This window comes from Globicephala melas, chromosome 4, assembly GCF_963455315.2.
Source record: "Globicephala melas chromosome 4, mGloMel1.2, whole genome shotgun sequence".
Lineage (NCBI taxonomy): Eukaryota > Metazoa > Chordata > Mammalia > Artiodactyla > Delphinidae > Globicephala > Globicephala melas.
This window is the reverse complement of record NC_083317.1, coordinates 8396379-8420471: the sequence shown is the minus strand read 5'-3', so window position 1 is coordinate 8420471 and position 24093 is coordinate 8396379. Positions and strand designations below refer to the sequence as shown.

At 43.0% G+C, this 24093-nt stretch overlaps 1 protein-coding gene across 1 annotated transcript in view; it reads right to left on the bottom strand.

Moving 5' to 3' along the window:
• Positions 1-24093, bottom strand: part of HLCS (holocarboxylase synthetase) — a 197850-nt gene that overhangs the window by 130634 nt on the left and 43123 nt on the right. Inside the window, exon 6 of the mRNA XM_030880866.2 lies at positions 9794-10065. Coding sequence (XP_030736726.1) covers positions 9794-10065 — 272 coding nt within the window. The remainder of the gene's footprint in view (positions 1-9793; positions 10066-24093) is intronic.

Sequence of the window (24093 nt, the reverse complement as noted above, 5' to 3'; positions counted from 1 at the left end):
TTAAAGGAGCAGATGAACGCAAATCAACCCTCACCTCGAAAACAGGTAAGTGTTTTATTTGAAAGAAAAACAGAAGTTTTTCTAAGTAAATCACAAAGCAAAGTCAGGGGAGAAATGGTAATAGGGGAGCGGGATGCTGAAGAGGGGCAAAGAGATAGCTGCTTGATTGTCTAACACATTTACAGACTTTTACCAAGAGACATTTTTTAACCCAGAGCTCAGCCTCCATCTTCTCACCACATGTATACCAGTGAGCAGGCAGACTTGAATTATCTTGAACACTAAATTCTAATCATATTTAAATTTTTTTCCACATATAAATTAATGTTAATTCATAAACTGAGTTTTTGGGTTTTTTCTGTGTTTAGCAAAGTGTTTAATTTTTAATTGATATATATTTGAGACATAACACTGTGTAAAATCAAGGTGTACATGTTAATTTGACACATTTATATATTGTAGTATCACTGCCATTGTAGCAATTATTAGCACCTCTATCATGTTACCTAATTATCATTTCTTTTTAGCGATTGGAATAATTAGGTTCTGGTCTCTTGAAAGTTTAATGATTATAATACAATATTGTTGTCTACATCCACTATACTGTGCGTTAGATCTCTACTCGGTGCAAGTCTATATCCTTAAGAAACATCCACTCTATAGCCCCCCACCCTCCAGCTCCTGGTAACCACCACTTTACTCTCTGTTCTTATGAGTTTGGCTTTTTTAGATTCCACATATAAGTGATATCATACAGTACTTGTATTCCTCTGTCTGACTGACCTCACTTAGCATAATGTCCTCAAGGTCTAGCCATATTGTCATCTAACCAAGTTTTTAAAATGCTGTTTTCTTGTCGTACATTTCTTGCTGCGTTAGAACCTTGGAACATATTCTCAGTCTTCATTTTTGCTATTTCCAAACAGGTGGCCATCAGCAGTCTCCATATGGGAAAAGCACCCATCTTAGTCGGTAGGCAAAGGGGAGATTAAACCAGCACTTGCTGACCACCCACCCAGTCCATGTCAGAAGCTGTTCGACAGGCTTTACACTTCCCTATTCCCTTTGACCCCCGCGACATGAGTGGCACCCCTGAATAGGCATCACTACTGTTTATACATTTTAAGATGAGAAGTCATGAAATTCGTCCAGGCCAGTAGCCAAGGCCTGTGCTGCTGTCAGCAGCCCATGCTGGCCCGCCCAGTGTAAGGCATATTTCTAAGAAGCTCACTCTGGGTACCCCAACGTCATTTAAATGGCCCTGTGGCTAAGAAATAACTCCTTTGCACTCTACAACTGCAGCAGAAAACATCCCACTCATAAGAAGACTCAACTCCCTTCTAAACTATAGTTAATAGTCTTGACTTTCTCCCTAAGATAAATCTAGACTGAGGAAAAGAAACTTGCCTGTCACCATGTTTATTGACTGCCTTTTCTAGCCACAGACCTTGCTTTACCTTGCATTACCTTTTGTGGTCTTTTATTACTGTTTAACTATAACAGAGACATTTAGACTATATCAAATATAAAATCAAGCACTCCTGCAGAGTAATAAATATCAGAGATGTTTAAGGAAATTCAAGAGAATGAAACAATATCAAATCCATGCATTCTGACTGACACAAAGGTTTAGGGCTCTCGAGGAAGATATGGGTAATGCACAAGGCGTACCCATGGGACTGATAATTACATTCGAATTGCTGAAGTTTTGGCTCTTTTGAGCTGACACTTGTTACCTATGAAAATGATAAAGTATTAAGATCTAAATAAAGAGAAAGTTTGGTTAAAAAAAAAAAGAGAGAACTGGCTGCACATATTTTAAGGGAAACACAGAGACAGTCAACTATGTTTTCTCATCTTTCAAGAAAAGCTGGACTCAAACAAAACACTTTTCCCAAAACAATAACCAGTGATGAGCCATTGTGCTTCTACTATGATGAGAAAAAATTGTCAAAATCTTCAACAAAAGCTCAACCCCAAGAAAACGCACATCACGCTCTTGAGCCAAGCTGACACTGATTTGTTTCACGGGTGCTCACAGCACCGCCATTGCAAGAATGCATTGGTCAAAAAAGGTCAAAAAGAAAAACAGAATCGTATCTAAAGCTTAAATAATAAAGAGAGGTCAATAAATATGAGCTATGCTCTAAGAGCTTTGCAGATGTATTTCAGTACAGCCTCACCCTATCCTGGAGTGGAATGCAGGCTTCTGGAGGGAAGGTCCCACATCTACTGTATCCCCACTGGGTGCCAGGGCCTAGTGCAGAGTCCTGCACATAGCTGGTGCTGAAGAGAAATTAGCAGAGTGACTGAACTTGGAAAGAAAAGAAAATTAAAAAGCTGAGACTATTACCAGCTACTTCATACAGATAAGGAAATGGAAGCTTGAAAGGTTACTGATTTGCCCAAGGTTATTCATGCAGTAAAAGGTGGAACTGGGATTCCAACCCAGGGCAGCAATACTCCATCCTAAGCTCTAAGCCCCTAGGTCAAACCAAGATACTTCATCCTCAGTCATGTGAAATGAGTGAATGTGGGGAACTACGCAGTTTCTACAAATACCTCCCACAATGTATACCCTACCACAGGATCTGTTTTTTACCTAAAAGTCTGGTATACCCTTGAAAGATTAAGACAGTCACCCACCACTGAGAACATGCAAAAGACTGTGCTGGGAGTTTGGAGAATGGTTCCAGGGGAAGGGCTTCCACTGTGTTCCGGACCACAGGAGAACCAGAACGATGGCTGGGTGGCTTCTCCAAGTGCCCCTGAAGGGTTTCATCACTCGCACGGCATCAGCTTGATGGTCACATTCAGTCTCACTCTTCCGTACCGTAAAACTTGGGACCTTTCAGGTTGTTAAACGTTGTTCAACATTGAGTGAAAGAAGGTCCAATTCTAATGAAGATGCTATCTTAATAGAACACACTGTTAACCATCACAAAACGGCAAGCATCATAATGTTTGCCTTACTTAAAAAAAATTAGTTACAAAAATGTAAAAATAAACATCCTAGAACACTAAAAAGTAATATGGAGACATTTCAGGAAAATAATAGGCCATTTTATAATTCAATTCCAGGAGCTTGGCATGTGAAAGGTTAACTTATTCAGGTGTTGAATTGAGACCAAAAAAAAGCATTTGATAGAGAACTGGCCAGCATAACTCTTTAGTCATGACCACTAGAGTCAAAGGCTGGAGTTATATTCTAAACCTTAATTTAGAAGTAAGCATTAAAATGAAGGTTTCTTTAAAATTCTCCAATAATTTTCACTTTAAAAGTACCAAATTGGCCTATAAAAAGCTCACACTAATTATTCCAAAGCAATCAACTTCTTAAAACCCCTTTATTTCACAATTAGGCTAACATCCCATTAATTTGGGACACTTACCAATGTATTTATTCTTTGCTCATTACCTATGTGCACATTAAGAGTGCACCAATAACACAATACAGGCATTAATATGTAAAACATCAACAAAAGCCATCTGGAAAGCTAATGAATAATCAAGGGATTTCAAATTAAACTACAGAATTTTCCCTTAGAATCTCTAGGACAACACTGTCAAGTTCAATCTACTCACTCCGCCTCCAGAATCAATTTTTCAAACCTTATGACAGGTCTAATCGCTTCCACCTGTGTCTCCAGCTTGACTCTTGACTGGCATGCTACCAGCCAGGGTGGAAATGTAGACAAAGACCCCTATTAGGATCCGGCTGTTTCTCTACTGTGAGGTCACTCAGCCATTAAATTAGTTCCAGTCCAATTTCTGTCCTCTCAGGCCTCAACTTCTGGGGAGGAGGGTGCGCAGTAGAGCGAGTTAGGGGAGCAGAATCAGAAGGGAAGAAAGGCAGAAAGAGATGTTTGGGACTGACTAGACACGTATGCATAGAGGTGAAAACCTGGGACTGGCCCCAAATTGTGAAACAAAAATACCGTCTTTCTTAAATGATGCTGGCTATTCTCCCCAGTGCAATTTCCCCCTAATATATTTTTAATGACTTTATGGGATTGGTTTCCATTTCTTTCCCTTTGCTTGTAGAAAGTCAACTGTTTCCAAAGCAAGTTTTCCTCAACTAACATGAAGCTAGTTCACAAAACCATTTCAGCCCTCTAAAGGCACTGGAGGCTACTGAGAGCCAGAAAGGCTTGGCGGGGTATAGGATTCTGACTCCAGGATCATTTGATCAAAGGGCCTGGGGTGTGTCTAGCGCCCAGGTCTCACAGTTAAGAAAAGCAAGGCCCAGGAGGGTGAGACTGTCAAGGTTACATAGATAGTTGGTGATAAAGTCTTAAGTTCCAGCATTTCCCTACCAGACTGTGAGCTTTAGGCATTAGGGACAATGCCTGACACAGTAACTGCTCCCAAAACTTCACTGATCAGTCTACTTCTCTCCCAGCATCGTGTTATCTGCTGCGCCTACTTCTCTCTTTCTGCCCGAACTACCAGGCTCAGACCAAGGGTGCAGAGATCTGTATGAACTCACTGTGCACTGGGATCTGCATCTTCCAATGCACTGTGAGGCAAGGACAGTACACTCCCCATCATTCTCTCTCCAGTGCCTAACACAGTGCCTGGCGTACGGCAGGCACTCCGTAAATGCTTATTCCATGTATGATGAAGGCAAACTTAAGCCTGAAAAATCAAAGGACTTAAAACAATGGTTAGAAGATAAACTTCCGTAATAAAGGAATCTAAGTTACTCTTTACAAATAAAAAGTAGCCCATCCGTGGCCAGTTTAGTCGGGACGTACAAGTATGCAAAGGGAATCAGTATAAACAAGTGTGTGTTCATCTGGCTCACCACACACTGTGGCTTCACACATAAGTCGTTTCCATACCCAACAGAGGCTTGGTGCAAGTCGTCAAAAAAGATACTATCAGGCTTCCCTGGTGGCGCAGTGGTTGAGAGTCCGCCTGCCAATGCAGGGGACGTGGGTTCGTGCCCCGGTCTGGGAAGACCCCACATGCCGCGGAGCGGCTGGGCCCGTGAGCCATGGCCGCTGAGCCTGCGCATCCGGAGCCTGTGCTCCGCAACGGGAGAGGCCACAACAGTGAGAGGCCCGTATACCGAGAAAAAAAAAAGATACTATCAGTCAAATAAAAGACGATTCCACAACTGTCACAATGACTCAGTTACCCTAAACCCAGTGCTCCAAGGTCTAGCTTTCCCCCTTCCCGCCTTCCCCACAGATGAGGGCCAATCATCACTCATCAGGAGATTGAACAAGATGTGCAGCACTCCTGACCAAACCAGGGCAGAGGGGGCACCTGGAGGTGCTTGTCCAGGAGTGACGAGGGATGAGCAGTGGCCCATCCACACCCCCTTGTCTGGAAGGCCCCACCAACAACAGCTCACAGTTTCAAATGGCTTCCTGGGTCTGTAGCTATAGGACTGACCATGGAACACAGTAAAGTTCACTGGTCCAGACAGTGTACTAAACCCATACCCCTGGGTCTCTACCAACCAGCTGAGCTAACTGGTCAGAGGGAAACCTACCAGGAAATAACACAGGAGGAAAAAAAAGAAAGACCGCCTAAGTCAATCAAAACCAGCATTTCATCCAAAAGGTGTTACCCTGACAACAGAGTAGAAAATGCATTTCATGGTCAGAAATATGTGTCAGAAAGAAGGACTGGGATGCGGGATACAGGGTAAAATTACCTCTTCCAACCAGACTTGGTTGGGTGGCACAGCCAAGTCAGACTATCGAGGAAACATCACTCATTCACATGGTTTTCGCTCTTTATTTTTGGAGGGGGAGTCCACAGTACCTTGACGTAATCGGCAAGCAACTCCCGTACTTCCCTCCGCCACTCCTCCCCACCAGAGCTCTTTCCCCTCCACAGAACCACTAATATAGCTTTAAAATTCACAGGGTGGGGCAGGAGGTGATGGTAGTGGTGGTTCACGGCTTCAAGACCAGCGCGCTCCCTCATCCAGAGATCAAATGAAAGCTTTCAGTGCCACCTCAGTGCCACAGGAGTTTAAGCTGGGTTTGTGGTCAAAGAAGAAAATATATCCTCCAGTAATCTGTTAAAAGAAAAATTTCCAAATCCTCCTGGATTTATAATAACACAAGAAAAATACCTGTAATGGCACTGAACAAGCAGTGAAATAAAACCAGAGTTACCTGTCAAGTAATTATTTCCACCTATGATTTTAAATTTTGCAAGCATTGGGGCCATCATAATGTATATGCTACCTAAAGGCCTCCTGCTATTTTTTTAGGAGTCCAACACACAGAAAGTACATGCTTGTTTCAAAGACTTCTAAGCGTCCTCTACTACCTACCTCCTCTCCTCCTTGGTAACAGAACCCTAATATCCAGTGGATTCATGGGTGCCAAGCATAAAGACCACAGTTATTTCTCAGCCTTCTTTGTAGGTTAATATGGTCATGTGACTAGGTTCTAGCCCTGGGATAGAAACAAAAATATCATGAGCAACTTCTGAAAGAGTCCATAAAGAATGGGGGTGGGTTTCCCTGGTGGCAAAGTGGTTAAGAATCTGCCTGCCAATGCAGGGGACACGGGTTCGAGCCCTGGTCCGGGAAGATCCCACATGCGGCGGAGCAACTAAGCCCGCGCGCCACAACTACTGAGCCTGTGCTCTAGAGCCCACGAGCCACAACTACTGAGCCTGCGTGCCACAACTACTGAAGCCCGTGCCTAGAGCCCGTGCTCCACAACAAGAGAAGCCACTGCAGTGAGAAGCCAGCGCTCCACAACGAAGAGTAGCCTGCGCTGGCCACAACTAGAGAAAGCCCATGTGCTGCAACGAAGACCCAATGTGGCCAAAAATAAATAAATTTTTAAAAAATATTAAAAAAAAAAGAATGGGGGCACACGCTACTATCCCCTCTCCTTCTGCTTACCGGCTACAATGAGAGGGAATATAAATGAGTGGGTCGCCTCTTGGACCACTTGCTGAGGGTGACAGAGCAACTCAACGGGTCCTGGACACTGTGAGCCACACTCGGCCCTAGGCTGTCCATCTCAGTCCATCTCATATACAGTAAAAAACTTCAATCCTATTTAAGCCACTTTAATTGGGGGGGGATCACTGTCTCACACAGCTGAACCTAACCCCAACTGACCTAGAAATTGGTACCTGAATGGGATGTGCTAGGGCTTAGATCTTGTGCTCATCACAAGAAACAGGCCTAACAATGCAGAGGGGATCTGCACGGGGGCAGCTGGCAAGGACATGGGTCTCACAGGTTCACCGCTAATGAACACTGTCATGCAGCAGCAAAGCATTCAATCGAGGCCTGGCCTTTGGTAGCTTGGGAGGTAGAGCACACGTCTGTTAGAAGCTGTATCATTATAGGGAAAAGCTCTGAAAATAAAATGTCAGTGTTTGTCAGAAACAGGAACAATTCCACATACAATAAATGCTGTTACCTAGCATTCTACACACTGGTGTGATGTATGAAATTAGTCGATACATATAAAGTACACAAAAGCAGTGTATGGAAGATAAAAGCTTTCAATACCTATTAACTACTATTATTGTTGTTATAACCACAACAATATACTGTTTCCATAAGAGTAGCTCATTTATAGGATCAAATATAACGTTAGCTGTAGAAATGTCTTCACTCTTCCTCTTAGAAAGTAATAATCAATGTTTCATTTACCTATCTCATGACCCCTTTGTGGATAATTCTGGGAGCTTTTTGACACCAAGGTGACCTCTTCAAGTTCCTTGTAAAAAAGGCTACAGCCGCCCAGGAACCTCTCACCAGCCTCGCTGACTCAGTAGGCTGCAGTGAGTACCTTTCTCTTAGTGTTAGGAAGGAACCCACATGTGCAGTGGAAGAGGACATCTATGATAAGTCATGGTGAAAGGCGACTGCTTATTCAACATCTGCTCTGTGCGAAGCAGAGCTTCATCAGTAATCATCAAAGCCATTTTACCATCCACACTCTGGAGACTAGACAAGAAAAGAAACAAAGATTCCTAAATGCTCTTTGGAAAAGCTGAAATGTCTCTCTTTTGTAAAAATAACAAGCTTTAACCCTACAGGAGTTTCCCGACTCCACTATTGTCGAGCTCAAGCACACTTTTACAGACCCAAGTTGCTTAAGGTGGAATTTTCATTTTTCAAAAAAAGTTCAATATCAAAACTGAACTTACAGATATTCAAGCGTAATAAAACTTATTTACACGGCATTTCTTTTCCATCCTACAACACAGCCTCACCAGGGTATAAGGAAACCCAACCATATGATTACACAGGAGCCTCGGTCTACCCACCCTAGCAAGGCACTCACAGCCCTCTTGGTAATACACTGCCCAAACTCAACAGCGATAATCTCAAAGTTTCAAGATTTCCCCAACACAAAATATTCTTCACTGTTGTCCACAAAAACAGCCAAAATGGTCTGGAAGTGCCAACGTTTTTCCATCTGAATTTCACCCCCCAAAACCTTTTGTTAAATATTGTGTCTCATTTTTGATTTGGAAAATATGATTATAATGGGTCACCTTTTTGATATAATATAGTTCACTGCAGTAACAAATGATTATCACAGAATTTGTACAAGCAAGTAATAACTGCTCCATACAAATACAGGTGTTTTCTTCTCTACAGGGATTCAAGGGATTGGCAGGGGGAGGGGAGTAGAGGCAGGAGAGGATGGGAACACTGAAAAAAAAAAAAAAAGTACCTATGACAACATGAAACAACTCGGGCAACAAGAACTGTTCATTACCATTGCTCACATTCCCCTTCTTACTTCACCTCCTCACTCTGCTAATTCCCCCATAATATTAATGCTTTTCCTACATCCTATACGTACACTAAAATTGCCATTTCCATGACTGTGAGTATGACAGTCATGAAATCCTAAAATGATCTCATCAGTTTATATCAACATACTAGCAAATCCAGAAATTATTGTTAAGAAGAAAAGCCAAAATACTTCCACACGTTCCATATGTTGAACTACGTATCTGTCTAATTGTGCAGTCCCGCAGGTGAAAGTGTCTAGAAACTAAATGGGGGGCTGGGGGGTGGAGTCTTACATTCCTTAAATATTAGTCCCATGTTGAAGGAAGATGCTTTTCTTAGTCACTCCCTCTATAACCCTCCTTTTTAAACTATCTATCTCAACATAAGAGTATTACCTAATACTGACTAATTTGGAGTTTAAAAATTCCTTTCATCTGTTTTCCATTTTTAAACCTTTAATCAAAGTCCATGAAACAGAAGGAATAAAAAGGAAAAGTTGCAATAAGAGTAAACCTTGAACATCCAAATGGGATTACAGAGTGCTTTAAAAATGCATTGGATAGGAACATACCAAAACAGGTTTTCAAAGTACAAAGCTCTAATTTATTTAATTTAACACAGCTTACATGTTATTCAAATTTGCTATTCTAATGCTCCTGCAAAACATCTTAAACTGGTTATAACATCTTAACACTGATTATAACAACACAAATGTAAAGCGGTAACATGAACACCCGTGCCACCTGCTAAACATCTTTTTTCCTAATGTTCTTTTTTCCAAAGACATTCTGAAAGGCCAGATTAAAGGAAGAGAGTCACAAGGCACAAAAATCCCCCATTCTTTAAAACACAAATCTTTGACCAAAGAACTTTAATTTCTTTTCCTACATTTTAACTCCTCTAGGACAGGGTACTCCCATCTTGCTAGCGCTTTATTAAGAGTTATCGTTCTAAATCTCTATCCCTCTCACCCAGCACTGGTTAGAGAGAACGAGCAACATAACTGGATTCCTCCAAGCAGGTAGAGAAGCCAGCCTGGCCAGAACTTACCCGTCCAGAAGACTCATTGTGGTGGTTGTCACTTCAGCAAACAGAATTACTTTTCCAAGTTTCTTTGTCTGCAAATTTTGTTTGTAGATGTCAAAGTTAAAATTTTCTGATGAGAAGGTCTCTATGTCAGTCACCACAGGTATAGCAGATGGGGTGATTTCTATTTCAGACGTGTAGGATGAAACGAATTTAAGGGAGAGCTTGCTGGATTTTATTACTCCTTCAGCATCCACATGTTTCCCCAGCCACTGCATAAGAGGATCCCGGATTTCCTGTGTCATAAAGAAAGAAATGGAAAGGTCATAATTTGGCATTATGTTAGATGATGGTAGCTTTTCCTTAAAATGCCATTTTGGTAATATAAGAACGTCCTAATTCATGACCAATAAAAGCTAGATTAACATAGTCTGAACATATAAACTATTAGACAATAGACAATAAGTAACTAAATATACCTATATTATAAAAATAAACTATTCAGAAACCAAGATCCAGGGAAATAAGTACATTTCTATCCTACACTAACTATATCCTAAATTCTCAAAAGTCCTCTCCAGTTCTAGAGTTCATTAGTGATTCTCTAGTCCTCTATGAATTTTACAGAAAATTTATAACTTTATATTTCCACCCTCAAGGAAATTCATTATCTCATCTGGGGAAATAAAAACCTAGGTGAAAAGTCACAGAAGACAAAGTACTAAGATACTAGAGAATTCGCTCTCAGCCTCTGCAGGACCTCCACCTCCTCTCATAGACAAGTTGACCATCCCCAGCCACTGACGGGTTACCAACAGTGAAAGGAACGGGGTACCCAAAGAGGCTTTTCTCTTTGCCTCCCCAAGCAGGGGAGGGCAGAACTACAGGAGATATTATCTAACCTAGTACAGAGCTCTCTACCCACCCTCCCAAGAGGCTGCAACTTCCTCTTGGACCCTGAAAGCCCCAGGGGCCTCCTCCTGGGGTGGAGCATCAGGGGGTTGGGGGGAGTCAGCATCCTGAGAGGCCAGCGCAAAACATACTAAAATCTGTCGGTCACAGTAAATGCTGATCTGGACTCCTGGGCCACCTTCATGCAAATGCCAGGCACTTCCAAAGAGGAGATGAGTCCTTCTGTTAATATCAGGGGTCGTCCCAAAGCTCCACGTGCCTAAGAGAAGCAGCTTCAAAGATGAAATGTCATTTAGCTAAATTCTATTAATGAAGCTTTAAAACTCACTTCCAATTTGCAGAAAATACAGAGGTTAGAGGAACAAGTTAAATGGCTTCAAAGGAAGTGATGAGAAGAAACCCAGAGGGTGAGACATATTACAGCACAAGAATCTTCAAGTGTGTGTGTGTGTGTGCACGTACACACACGCACGTGCTGGCGCAGAGTGTCCAGGCAGTCCTGGGAGTCCACTTCTGCAGGCAGCAAGAAGGCAGAAGAGGATGACAGGGCAGTAAAAAGAGGACTGAGAAGTAACCAACAGCCTGTCTGGGGAGGGAGAGAAACTGTAGACCCCGAGGACAAAACACTGCCAAGGAATTTCCTCTAAAGGAAAAAGAAGAATGGGACAGTGGCTACAGGGAGGAATGAAGTCAAAACAGGTTTTGTTTGGTTATTAAACGAGAGAAATAACAGCATGATTTTTTTTTAATGACAATGTGAGTGGTCCTATGGAGAAAAGAAAACAGGTAAACAGGTTTTCCTTGAAAGCAGAGCCCTTTATCCATTGGGATGGACAGGATTCACATCACCTCTGGGGACACCAGCCCAGCTTCCCCACTGGATCGCAGCCCTCCTCACCCCTTGCTGGCTACACAGCCAGCCCTGGGAATTGATCTACACTGCCACCACCCTGCTCCAAAGCCACCCACAGTTGGGAGTCCTGGCGCTGGGTGCTGGTGATATCATCTTCTGATTCCTTCTATCTTCTCTATAAATAGGAAGAAAGAGGCTCAGCCAAGAGTGAAAAGGAGGAAGGAGGTGCTGGAGGTTTGAGAAAGGAGAGTGAGAAAATGCAGGAAGCAGGGAAGATCGTATGCGCAACCAGAAGCATTCAAGGTCCATCTAAGGTTAGTGCTTCTGAATTCAGAGTGAGCAGTCGGCATGATTTTCTTCTTTTCTGCAGCCACACACAGCTACATGCTATACGAGACAGGCACAGGGGTGATCCTGCTTGAACGAGCACCAGATAAGTCATTGGAGAGGTCAAGCTGAAGTGAGCCACCAGGAGTTACAGCACTAACTTTCCATCCTTGCACAAAGAACAAAGAAAAATTTTAAATGGAATATTCCCTGTTCACCATTAATTCTTTAATATACACTCTACTGGAGTAAGAATAAAAATGAATAAATTATAAAAGTAACCCCCTATTATGTGCTGAATGTTTGTATCCCAAAAATTCATATGTTGAAATTCTAATTAATCCCCAAGGTGATGGTATTTTGAAGTGGGGCCTTTGGGTATGATTAAGTCATGAGGGTGGAACCCTCATGAATGGGATAGTACCTTTAAAAAACCAATCCCAGGGGGCTTCCCTGGTGGCGCAGTGGTTGAGAGTCCGCCTGCCGATGCAGGGGACACGGGTTCGTGCCCCAGTCCGGGAGGATCCCACATGCCGCGGAGTGGCTGGGCCCGTGAGCCATGGCCGCTGAGCCTGCGCGTCCGGAGCCTGTGCTCCGCAACGAGAGAGGCCATAACAGTGAGAAGCCCGCGTACCGCAAAAAAAATAAATAAATAAAAATAAAATAAAATGAAAACCAATCCCAGGACTTCCCTGGTGGCGCAGTGGTTAAGAATCCGCCTGCCAATGCAGGGGACACACGTTCAAGCCCTGGCCCGGGAAGATCCCACATACCGCGGAACAACTAAACCCGTGTGCCACAACTACTGGGCCTGCGCTCTGGAGCCCGCGAGCCACAACTACTGAAGCCCGGGCACCTAGAGCCCGTGCTCCACAACAAGAGAAGCCATTGCAATGAGAAGCCCACATGCCGCAACGAAGAGTAGCCCCCGCTCACCGAAACTAGAGAAAGCCCGCATGCAGCAACGAAGACCCAATGCAGCCATAAAGAAATAAATTTATTTTTTTGAAAAAAAGGCAATCCCAGAGAGACCCTCTCCACCAAGTGAGGACATAGCAAAAAGATGTTTGCCTGCAACCTGGGAGAGGGCCCTCACCAGAGCAACCAGGCTGGCACACTGATCTCAGACCTCCAGCCACCAAAAGTATGAAAAATAAGTGTCTGTTGTTTATAAGCTGCCCAGTCTACGCTATCTTGTTTTAGCAGCCTGTATTGACTAAGACACCCCCAAACCTCAAACCTGGCCATTAGTTATAACCAACTTTGCTCCTTAAACTTTAGTCAATGCCCTTAAAGTATAAAGCGAACAAATCCAAATTTCCTTCATCACATTCCCCACAACAGCTGGATTTCACAAGGGCACTGCACAGGCTAAAGATACATCAGTGAATAGGTTAAATCATAAAAAAAGAGAGGGAAATAATCTGAACAATAAACACTTCTTAACTAACTTCAGTTTTCATTAACTCATTAACTGTTTCATTAACAGTTTTCATTAACATTAAAGCAAGAGTTAAACAGTTATTCAGCAGGCGTAGGCAATGTGAATCCCCCATTCAAAGTCTGTGAAAATCAAGATAAAACCAAAAAGAAACAGCTAGCACCAGGTAGACCTTTCAGACAGGAATAAAGCAGGGAATTTCCTATGGAGCAAATTATCCAACTGGCCATCTATATATCATTCATCTAATAAATTGTTTGTTTTTGAAAGCAACTCTTAGAGATGCACAAATATGCAAAATAAATTAAAATTGATGTAAGCAAGGTATATGAGGGTTTTTTTTTTTAATACTTCTTTCATATAATCTTTCAGGACTTAATCAGAGCCAAGTAAGTTATTCAGAAAAAAGAGAATCTAAAAAGATATAAAACAAGGCATGGAACTTATTAGGAAATATAACTGTATACCGCCTATAATTCTCCTAAATATTTATATTCACAGTAGTCAAATGCAACTGTAAGCAGTCAAGTAAAACCGAGTACACATGGGTCGCCCATCCCCATTATCCCTAGACAGGAGAATAAAACTCTGGTCACAAGAAGTATCAAAATTACGACCTGTTTGATGCAAATCTGCCTGGTATGTCCTCTCAAATGGACTTAAGTTACAATGATGACTTCAGAGCTACAGAATTAGCTGCTATCATAAAAGTAAAAGGAATTAATTCATGATTCTTGGTTTTAACTCTACCAGTGACCACTAAGGCGGTGTAGAAATGCTATTGAAGAAAAAATTTGGAGCATATATATCAAGGTAAATGGGTTGGCATAAGTAGTATTACCAACCCCCTACTCCCAAGTCTACCTAACTCTATAAACACAACTATCGGAGCATGCAAAAATGTCACTGCTTTAGGGAAGATTTCTCCGACCCCACAGCCTGTCCCAGTCTAAGTTAGGACTCTCTTTCATAAACTTAGTGACTTTATAGCACTTTTCAAATTGTAATTCCATAGTCTGTATAATCATTTACTCAATGTCCCACTGTCTTGCTAGAATGTAAGCTCCATAAAGACAGCAAATGCATGTTTCTGTCTGGCTCACACTGTATCCATGGCACCTGGTACCAAGTCTGGCAAATGCTGCATGCTTAATGAGCATTCATCATATAAATGCATATTAAATTCCTTACCAAACACATCCCACAAGTAAGAAACATAAATAGGTATAAAGAGGGAAAACCCAGAAAAGGCAATGCTAAGAGATGGCCTTGAAATGGATACACAGCATCAAAAAGAAATATGAAATCGTTGAAGTCAAATCAGTCCTGTTGAAAATAAAACAACTGCTATCAAATTCCACTCCAATGAAATTCATTAAAACCTTCTAATTAATGTTATTTTTTTAACATTTGAACTTCAAGAATTTAGTATTTACCTTTCTCTAAGATTTCAGGCTAATTAAATACAATTTAGGTGGAACCAAAAACAACATTTTATAGTCACATAAATGTTGGCCCCTTTGAACCAGCCACAGCACTAGGGAAACACTAGCTATTCTCAAGGAAAGTGAATGTGCCTTTGTTTCCTATTGGGACATGTTGCACACAACATGAAAACTCCAAGGAATCCACCAAAAAAGTACTAGAACTAGTACTTTTAGCAAGGTTGCAAAATACAAGGTCAATATACAAAAACTGGGTTTATTTCTAGCCATGAATATCTGGAGTCTGAATTTTTTTAAATACCATTTTCAATGGCATCAATAGATCTGAAACATTTAGGAATAAATTAAAGAAAGTATGTGCCAGAACTGTACACTGAAAACTACAAACACTACTGAATTTAAAATTAAAGAAGTCCTAAATAACTGAAGAGATATACCATGTTCATGGATCAGAACACTCAATATTATTGATGTCAATTCTTCTCCAAATTGATCTATGGAATCGATGCAATTCCAATCAAAATCCTAGCAAGCTCCTTCTAAAACTTACATAGATATAGAATAGGCCTAGAATGACCAAAACAATTTGGGGAAGAAAAAAGTTGGAAGATTTACCTATCTGACTTCAAGATTTATTATAAAGCTGCAGGGATCAAGACAGTATGGTATTTCCTTACAGACAGACATATATTTCTAAAAACAGAACAGAGTCCAGAAATAGTGCCACACATATATGTTCAGTTGATTTTCAACATGGTAATTCACCTGAAAAAAATCATCTTTTCAATACATGGTGCTGAAACAATGGGACACACATATGCAAAAAACCAAAAAAAACCCCAAAACACCTTGACCCTTACATGTATACCAAAAGTAACTTGAAATGAATCACAGACCTAAATGTAAAACTATAAAACTTCTAAAATAAAATACAGGAGAAAAACTTTCTGATCTTAGGATAGGTAAATCTTTTCTCAGATACAACAAAAGAAGCGTGAACCATCAAATTAAAAAAAGTGATAGGGCTTCCCGGGTGGCACAGTGGTTAAGAATCTGCCTGCCAATGCAGGGGACGCGGGTTCGAGCCCTGGTCTGGGAAGATCCCACATGCCACGGAGCAACTGGGCCCGTGAGCCAAAACTACTGAGCCTGCACGTTTGGAGCCTGTGCTCTGCAACAAGAGGCCGCGACAGTGAGAGGCCTGGGCACCACGATGAAGAGTGGCCCCCGCTCGCCACAACTAGAGAAAGTCCTCGCACAGAAATGAAGACCCAACACAGCCATAAATAAATAAATAAATAAATAAATTTTTTTTTTAAAAAAAATGATAAGCTGGACATTATAAAAATTAAGAACTCTAAGAACTGCTGCTCTTCAAGGGTTAATGTTAAGGAAAATGAAAAGACAACAAACTGAGAGAAACCATTCTTAATATACATATCTGACAAAGGACTTGTATCCAGAATGAAGAAAAAAAAACTCTTAAAACGTAATTATAAGAAAACAATTCAACTTAGAACATCAGCAAGAAGATTTGGCCAAATGAAAACATCAGATGGCCAATAAGCACATGAAAAGTGCTCAACATCATTTGTCACCAGGGAAATACAAATGAAAACACACCCGTTAGAATGGTTAAGTTTTTTAATTCTTTTTTTTAAATTAAATTTATTTTTTTATACAGCAGATTCTTATTAGTTATCTATTTTATACATATTGGTGTATATATGTCAATCCCAACCTCCCAATTCATCCCACCCCCACCCTCACCCCCTTCCCCACTTTCCCCCCATACATCCATACGTTTGTTCTCTACATCTGTGTCTCTATTTCTGCCTTGCAAACGGGTTCATCTGTACCATGTTTCTAGATTCCACATATATGCGTTAATATACGATATTAGTTTTTCTCTTTCTGGCTTACTTCACTCTGTATGAGTCTGTCATACAGAGTGAAGTAAGCCAGAAAGAGAAGAACAAATTTCTGAATTCTGACAATATCTAGTGTTGGCAAAGATGTGAAGTAGCTGGAGCTCTCATACATCACTGGTGGGAACATAAAATGGTGCAACGATTCTGGAAAAGTTTGGCAGTTTCTTATCAAATTAAACATCCACTTGCCACATGACCCAGAAATTCTATTCCGAGGTATTTAACCAAGAGAAAAGAAAACACACATCCAAACAAAGACTTACACACGAATGGTCGTACAAACTTTACTCATAATATCCAAAAAGTGCAAACAACCCAATGCCCACTAACAGGAGAATAGGTAAGTTATGGCATAGCTACACAATGGAACACTACTTGGCAATAAAAAAGGAATTAACTACCCACATAGGCAACAACATGCATGAATCTCAAAAACACAAGGCTGGGCTTCCCTGGTGGCGCAGTGGTTGAGAGTCCGCCTGCCGATGCAGGGGACACGGGTTCGTGCCCCAGTCTGGGAAGATCCCACATGCTCCGGAGCGGCTGGGCCCGTGAGCCATGGCCACTGAGCCTGCGCGTCCAGAGCCTGTCTTCCGCAACGGGAGAGGCAGAAAAAAAAAAAACAAAAAAACAAACAAACAAAAAACAAAACACAAGGCTGATTAAAATAAATGTTTTTAAAATTTAATAAATAAAATAAAATTTAAAAAGACAGAAGAGTATGTACTGTATGATTCAATTTAGATGAAGTTCCAGAAAAGACCAACCTAATCTATAATGATAGAATGCAGATCAGTGATTGCCCAAGGATGAGCATGGGGGTGGGAGAGTGGATGAGGACTGAATGAGAAACAGAGTAAGAGAATTTTGTGGGATTCTGCAAATGGTCTCTATCTTGATAGCAACGATGGTTACTCCAGCGTATATGTTTATCAAACCCTACACTTAATTAAGTGCATTTTCTTGAATATGTCATCCCAAAGTTGATTTTTTAAAGCAAATAGCAACAATCTTGTGCAACACTAAACAATGACTGAAGTCCAGGAGACTCTATATTCACTAATGTCCAAAAAGAACGCCAGTGTCCCTACTTCTGAAGAAATTAATGCTTAAATTTATATTTAGTGCAAATACACACACAAGTGGCTACTCCATGGTTAGTTAACATGTCATACGGGGAGTGTAGCAGATGTACAGAGATGTACAGTATGCTATGTCCAGTCACATTAGAGCCATTCCACCCCATCACTTGTCTTATCTGCTAAATTTTATCCATCTAAACAAGATTCAATGGGTGAAACATAGCCATACCTCTGATTCAGCATTGGATTCAAAATATTTATTGCCAACTCTGTTTGTGTTTTGGTGCTCCTTTTCCCAAGAAACATCAAATAATTGATCATAACTTTTAAAGGTTTTCTATCTCAGAGACACATTTGCCTCATTGTAAATAATCAGATGAGTGGTGCTTCAGTCATATCATTATAAGTTGCTAGGCAACATTATAAGTTTACAAGTGGGTAAATCAGAAAATGAATCTACAAAGACATAGAATACAAGCTCTTTTTATGGGTGTTTTCATTCTCAGTTAAATATGAGAGGAAACAGAAGTAGAAGAATTTATATGAAAATTTATACCAAAAAAAAAAAGTTCTTACTACTGGTATTTTACAAACAAAATATTCACAACCAATTTCACATTCACTCAGTGTCTTCAAGGAAGTGATGAGGGCACATAGCACAGCAGATCTTTACAATCAAAAGATGACACTCCTGAAAGAGCGGGACTGTTTTTGGTCCTGACCTCATTTAAGGCTGGGACTGTTCATGCGGCAGCCTTCAGGGTGAACTTTTATTCTGAGCACCAGAACCAAGCAGAGCAGAGCCTCAGGCAGGGTCTGAGATGAGTGTGTTATGATTGGGTCCCCATGCAGACACTTCTCTTCTCAGTTCCAATGGATCCACTGAAGTCTGATCAACCCTTGCCTAACTTGTCCAGATTCCTCCTTGGATGGTACTGCACCCCAGCCTGGATTCCCAAGGCCCCTGCCTTCCTGCTTCCCCAGATATGCTCAGCCACTGATCCCAAGCACTCTCACCCCGGAATGGATGGACCTAGAGGGGCTTCTAGGTTCAGTGACGACACACTGCTAAAAGCAGTCCATCCCCACAAATATCCAGGTCAACTGTCACCAACAGACACCCAAGGGCCAAAATGAACCCAGAGAAACGTTCTACTTGGCCCACCCATTTTGAACTAGTTGCTAACACTTAAAAATCAGGATATTTCACATCCTGCTTCTTTTGAAGAAACAGAAACTCCTTCCCACATGGCAATAACTGGCTGGGCCAAGAAGCACTACCCTCACTATATGGGGACAGACTCTCCAGCTGGACTCTTGTGTACCACCTCTCTGCTCCTAGGCATCTGGCATTGAGACCACCCACGCTGGCCCCCCCGCCCCCCACCCCCCCCCACCCCCATATCAAGTCTGGCACCAAGCCAGCAAGATCTCCCATGGGGCCCTTGATGATGCTTCTTTCCAGTTAGGTCCATATTAATTCATCAGAGTGAGTCTGGTGATGCTGACTCTCAAAAATACAAGGGGTTCGGGCTTCCCCGGTGGCGCAGTGGTTGAGAGTCCGCCTGCCGATGCAGGGGACACGGGTTCATGCCCCGGTCCGGGAAGATCCCACATGCCGCGGAGCGGCTGGGCCCGTGAGCCATGGCCGCTGAGCCTGCGCGTCCGGAGCCTGTGCTCCGCAACGGGAGAAGCCACAACAGTGAGAGGCCCGCGTACCGCAAAAAAAAAAAAAAAAAAATACAAGGGGTTCAATTTGGCAGTTCCTCAAAAAAGTGAATTAACATATAACCCAGCGATTCCCTGGTATATACCCAAAAGAGCTGAAAACAGGAACAGATACTTGAACACCAATGTTCAGAACAACACTGTTCACAATAGCCAAGAGCTGGAAATAACCCATGTCAGTCGACAGATGAACGGACAGATGAATGGTTAAACAAAATGTGGTATATATACACAATGGAATATTATTCAAGCATAAAAAGAAATAAAGTTCTGAAAGATGCTATGACAAAAATGAACCTTGAAAACATTATGCCAAGTGAAAGAAGCCAGACTCAAAAGGACAAATATTGTATGATTCCACTTACGTGAAATATCTAGAATAAGTAAATTCACAGAAACAGAAAGTAGAATAGAGGTTACCAGGAGCTGATGAGAGAGAGAATGAGAAGTTATTGATTAACGGGTATAGAGTTTCCGTTCGGGGTGATGAAAAAGTTTTGGAAATAGATAGTGGTGTGGTTGCACAACACTGTGAATGAAATTAATTTCACTTTAAAAAAAGAGGCTCAAAATCTCAAGCTGTTTTCTCCCCAGAGGCTCCCTGCTCTCTCTGCAATCAGTCCACTAGCCCCCTGCCGAATCACCCTGCATACATAGAGGAAGTGGAGGGGCAGCCGGCACATTAACCAGGGGGCCTGACTACGCTTTTCCCAGGATACCTCCGACTTACCTGCGAATCACCAAGGGAAGCTACTAAGGTGACTTCTCACAACAAGACTTTTCCCAAGTGACTTTCCACCTAGACGGACAAATAGCTGGCAATGTCTCTTTTTAAATGATTTTAAGTTGTTTCCATCAGGCACTAGGCTACATCCACGGCATGAAAGCTACTATTGCACACTCACTCCACGTGGAACGCTCGTGCTTTAGACCAGGACCCCATCCCTCACACAGCAATTCCACAGAACTATCGTCACCATCTACAGAAGAAGAAACGGAACAAGACAGCGTTAATGATGCCCAACCACACAGACAGTAAGTTGCAGAGCTGGAATTTGAACCCACGAACCCAAATCTGTCTGGGTCCCAAATCCTTGCTCTAATTCCTATCCCATGGTCCTCAGCAAGAGAAGCTAACCCAAAATGCAGCAACAGAGGAAAAGCCTGTTTACTGTTATCAAAATGCCTAAGGCAACACAAAGAAAGATATAAACTCAATATATAATACGCAACTATGAAATAGTGATAAAAATAGATCCACACGGCTTGGAGCTGGGGTGGGGGTGCAGAAAGAGAGGTAGTGGGCAAAGTTTCTCAACTTTGGTAAGAGAAACTTAAATCTGAAGCTGGGGTCTACTACCGTCAACTGTGTTCTACTTAGGCAAGCCCAGACGAAGACATTTTTCACAAATAAGTGATTTTTTATCATTTTAAGTGAGTTACCGTTCACCTCTCTCCGGTTTCAGCCAGAAAGAGATGGCATATTCAAGACTTCAATGGGGGCTTCCCTGGTGGCGCAGTGGTTGAGAGTCGGCCTGTCGATGCAGGGGACACGGGTTCGTGCCCCGGTCCGGGAGGACCCCGCATGCCGCGGAGCGGCTGGGCCCGTGAGCCATGGCCGCTGAGCCTGCGCGTCCGCAGCCTGTGCTCCGCAGCGGGAGAGGCCGCAGCAGTGTAGAGGCCCGCGTACCGCAGCCAAAAAAAAAAAAAAAAGACTTCAACGGAAGGGCTACTTAAGGAACTGTGAGCAGAGTTAAGAGAATTAATGAGCAGGGATGGGGAAGCACCTGGACCAGCAACAAGCCTAGAGGAGCAAGAGGACAGAGCTACCCACAGCGGGTGTAAGCAGAGAGGGCGGAGAGGAAATTCGTCCACCTCTCTCACCTCCTGCCAGCGTAACCAGAGCCTGGGAAGCGGCAGAGAATAAGGGCACAGGGTAAAGTGGACAGTGCCCGACACAACTGCTCAGAGAGGACACAAGGGGAAGGGAGGGTCCCGCTCTGATGTGACTGCCTCTCACATCTCTGCCCTGGGGCACAACCTATGCCCAGCAACAAGATGAACTTCCACACATCCTGATCTTTCATAGTGATCAGACCAAACTTGGAATGGTAACTCCGCAACTCCAAAGGATTTATGACAAAAGGCATCCGATATCTAAACCCCAGGAATGGGAGGATCCCCGCCCACCCCCACCCCCCCCCCAGCTGAACTTGTCAGTCATTTCCAGTCCCCAATGCCTGGGACACAATAGGCACTCAATAAATGTCTGTTAAACTGTATTCCTTTTATTATGTAAAGGTTTCCCTCAGGCTCCGGCTTTGATTTACTGCATTTTTTGTTACCTGCTAACTAGCGAAGACCACAAAAGGCTGGGGTGGACCCGTAAAACAGAGGTAATCCGCTGGGCCAAATGTGCTCATTTTAGAGATGAAATCTATTCTGCAAGGGCGGAGACCAAAAGTAGAGCCATGGCCGGCTCTAAAAGAAAGGGAGGCATTCCGGGTCGGAGCTCAACCACCGCTCCTACTCGAGAGGCGCTAACTTACACGGACGGGGCCTGTGGGTTTGGGTTCAACATCCGTAGAAGTCTCCAGGGCCTTCATTAAGCCTGCCCGTGTAAAACGCCCGCCATTTGTCGGAGGTCAACACAAACAGGTTCCTGCTGGAGCGAGGAGCGTAGGCTGCGAAGCCAAGAAAGCTCTGGGTGGCGAGCGCAGCGCTCCAGTGGGAGCGCTTGCGGGGCAGCCCGGTGCGCCTCGCCCTGAGGGGGCACGTCCTGACTGGCGCACACTCACGCAGGCACGCAAGCACACGCACGCACGCAAGCACGCATGCGCACGCACAGATGTGACCGTCCGCCATGCTGAGCCAGCAGCAGGCTTGGAGCGCTCAGCTTTTTGTCTTCAGGAGGCCCCACCCATCCTAAACTAAGTACCTGTGTCATCCGCAGCTTGGCCTTGGCCTCTCTGGAGCGTGGGAGCAGGAGACGCCAGCACAGAATCTGGTCAACAGCTCTGCTCCCAACTAGCGGGGAGGCCCTACCAGTTCCTCATTTTTAAAAAAGAGAAAACTGGGACTTCCCTGGTGGCGCAGTGGTTAAGAATCCGCCTGCCAACGCAGGGCACAAGGGTTCAAGCCCAGGTCCAGGAAGATCCCACGTGCCGCGGAGCAGCTAAGCCCGGGCACCACAACTACAGAGCCTGCGCTCTAGAACCCACGAGCCACAACTACTGAAGCCCGTGCGCCTACAGCCCGTGCTCCACAACAATAGAAGCCATTGCAATGAGAAGCCCGTGCACTGCAAGGAAGAGTAGCCCCTGCTCGCCACAACTAGAAAACGCCCGCGCAAAGCAACAAAGACCCAACGCAGCCAAAAATAAATTAATTAAATTAAAAAATAAATAAAATCCGAGAAAACTGCAAATCCCCCTTTCAGCTTTAACATTCAAGATTCGGTGCTTCATCCCAAATGCTAAAATGCTCAGTTAAAACTGTAACCTCATCTCTAGGATTCCAAAATTAAGATATACATGTTACCTGCAAAGAGAGAGGTGGCCAGTACGAGGATTCAGGGAAGGCAGAAAGCTTTCCAATAGTCTAGAGCAGCAACGGTGTCCCCTTGACCTGTCCTACAAGGAGAGGGCAGCTCTGCAAAACTATTCCAACTTCTTTATGAAGCTCCATCTTGTCACTTTTCCTCGGGTACATCAACAGCTGATTCTTTTAAAATGTCTAACATGATGTTTACGAAACCCCGTTATAAAGGGTGACAGCTAGATAAAGGGTGACAGCTAGATTGGACTGGGCAGCCAGTCGAAGCCCCGTGGGCTGTTTACTACTGGCCTGTCCCCTGAGGCCCCTCGGGTCTCCCAGACAGAGGAATGGAGGAAGCGTTTCACAATACTTGAGTGGGAAATGCCAAAATGTTTTTAAGTTTTCGAACAAAACACACTTACTAAACGCCTACTATAGGCAAAATACTGGAAAAGGGATACAAGTATTAACAACATATGTTCCTTGCCTTCAGATGATCTTGTATTACAGTTTAATGGGGTAGGCAGATATTCACATAATACAACAGCATTTGTACACTATTTTACAAAAAAAAAAAATTATTATTATTATTTTTTTGCAGTATGCGAGCCTCTCACTGTTGTGGCCTCTCCCGCTGTGGAGCACAGGCTCCGGACGCGCAGGCCCAGCGGCCATGGCCCACGGGCCCAGCTGCTCCGCGGCATGTGGGATCCTCCCGGACCGGGGCACGAACCCGTGTCCCCGGCATCGGCAGGCAGACTCCCAACCACCGCGCCACCAGGGAAACCCTAAAAAAAAAAAATTTTTTTTTAACCTTAATATAAAAGTAATCAGTCAGATCTAAGGTTCCAAGTCACAATACTTGGGTTGGAAAACTGAAAGAAAAATTGTAAATCCTATATACATAACATGGTCATCAGTGGAATTTTCCTAGATCAGGGTTGGTAGAATTCCTTTGTTGGGCATAAAAGATCAACTAGTTGTCCTCATAGCATGTGGCTCTAAGATGTTTTATGTTCTAAAATTTAGGACCTTTAAGATATATTCTAAGAATTTTGTACATGCTGG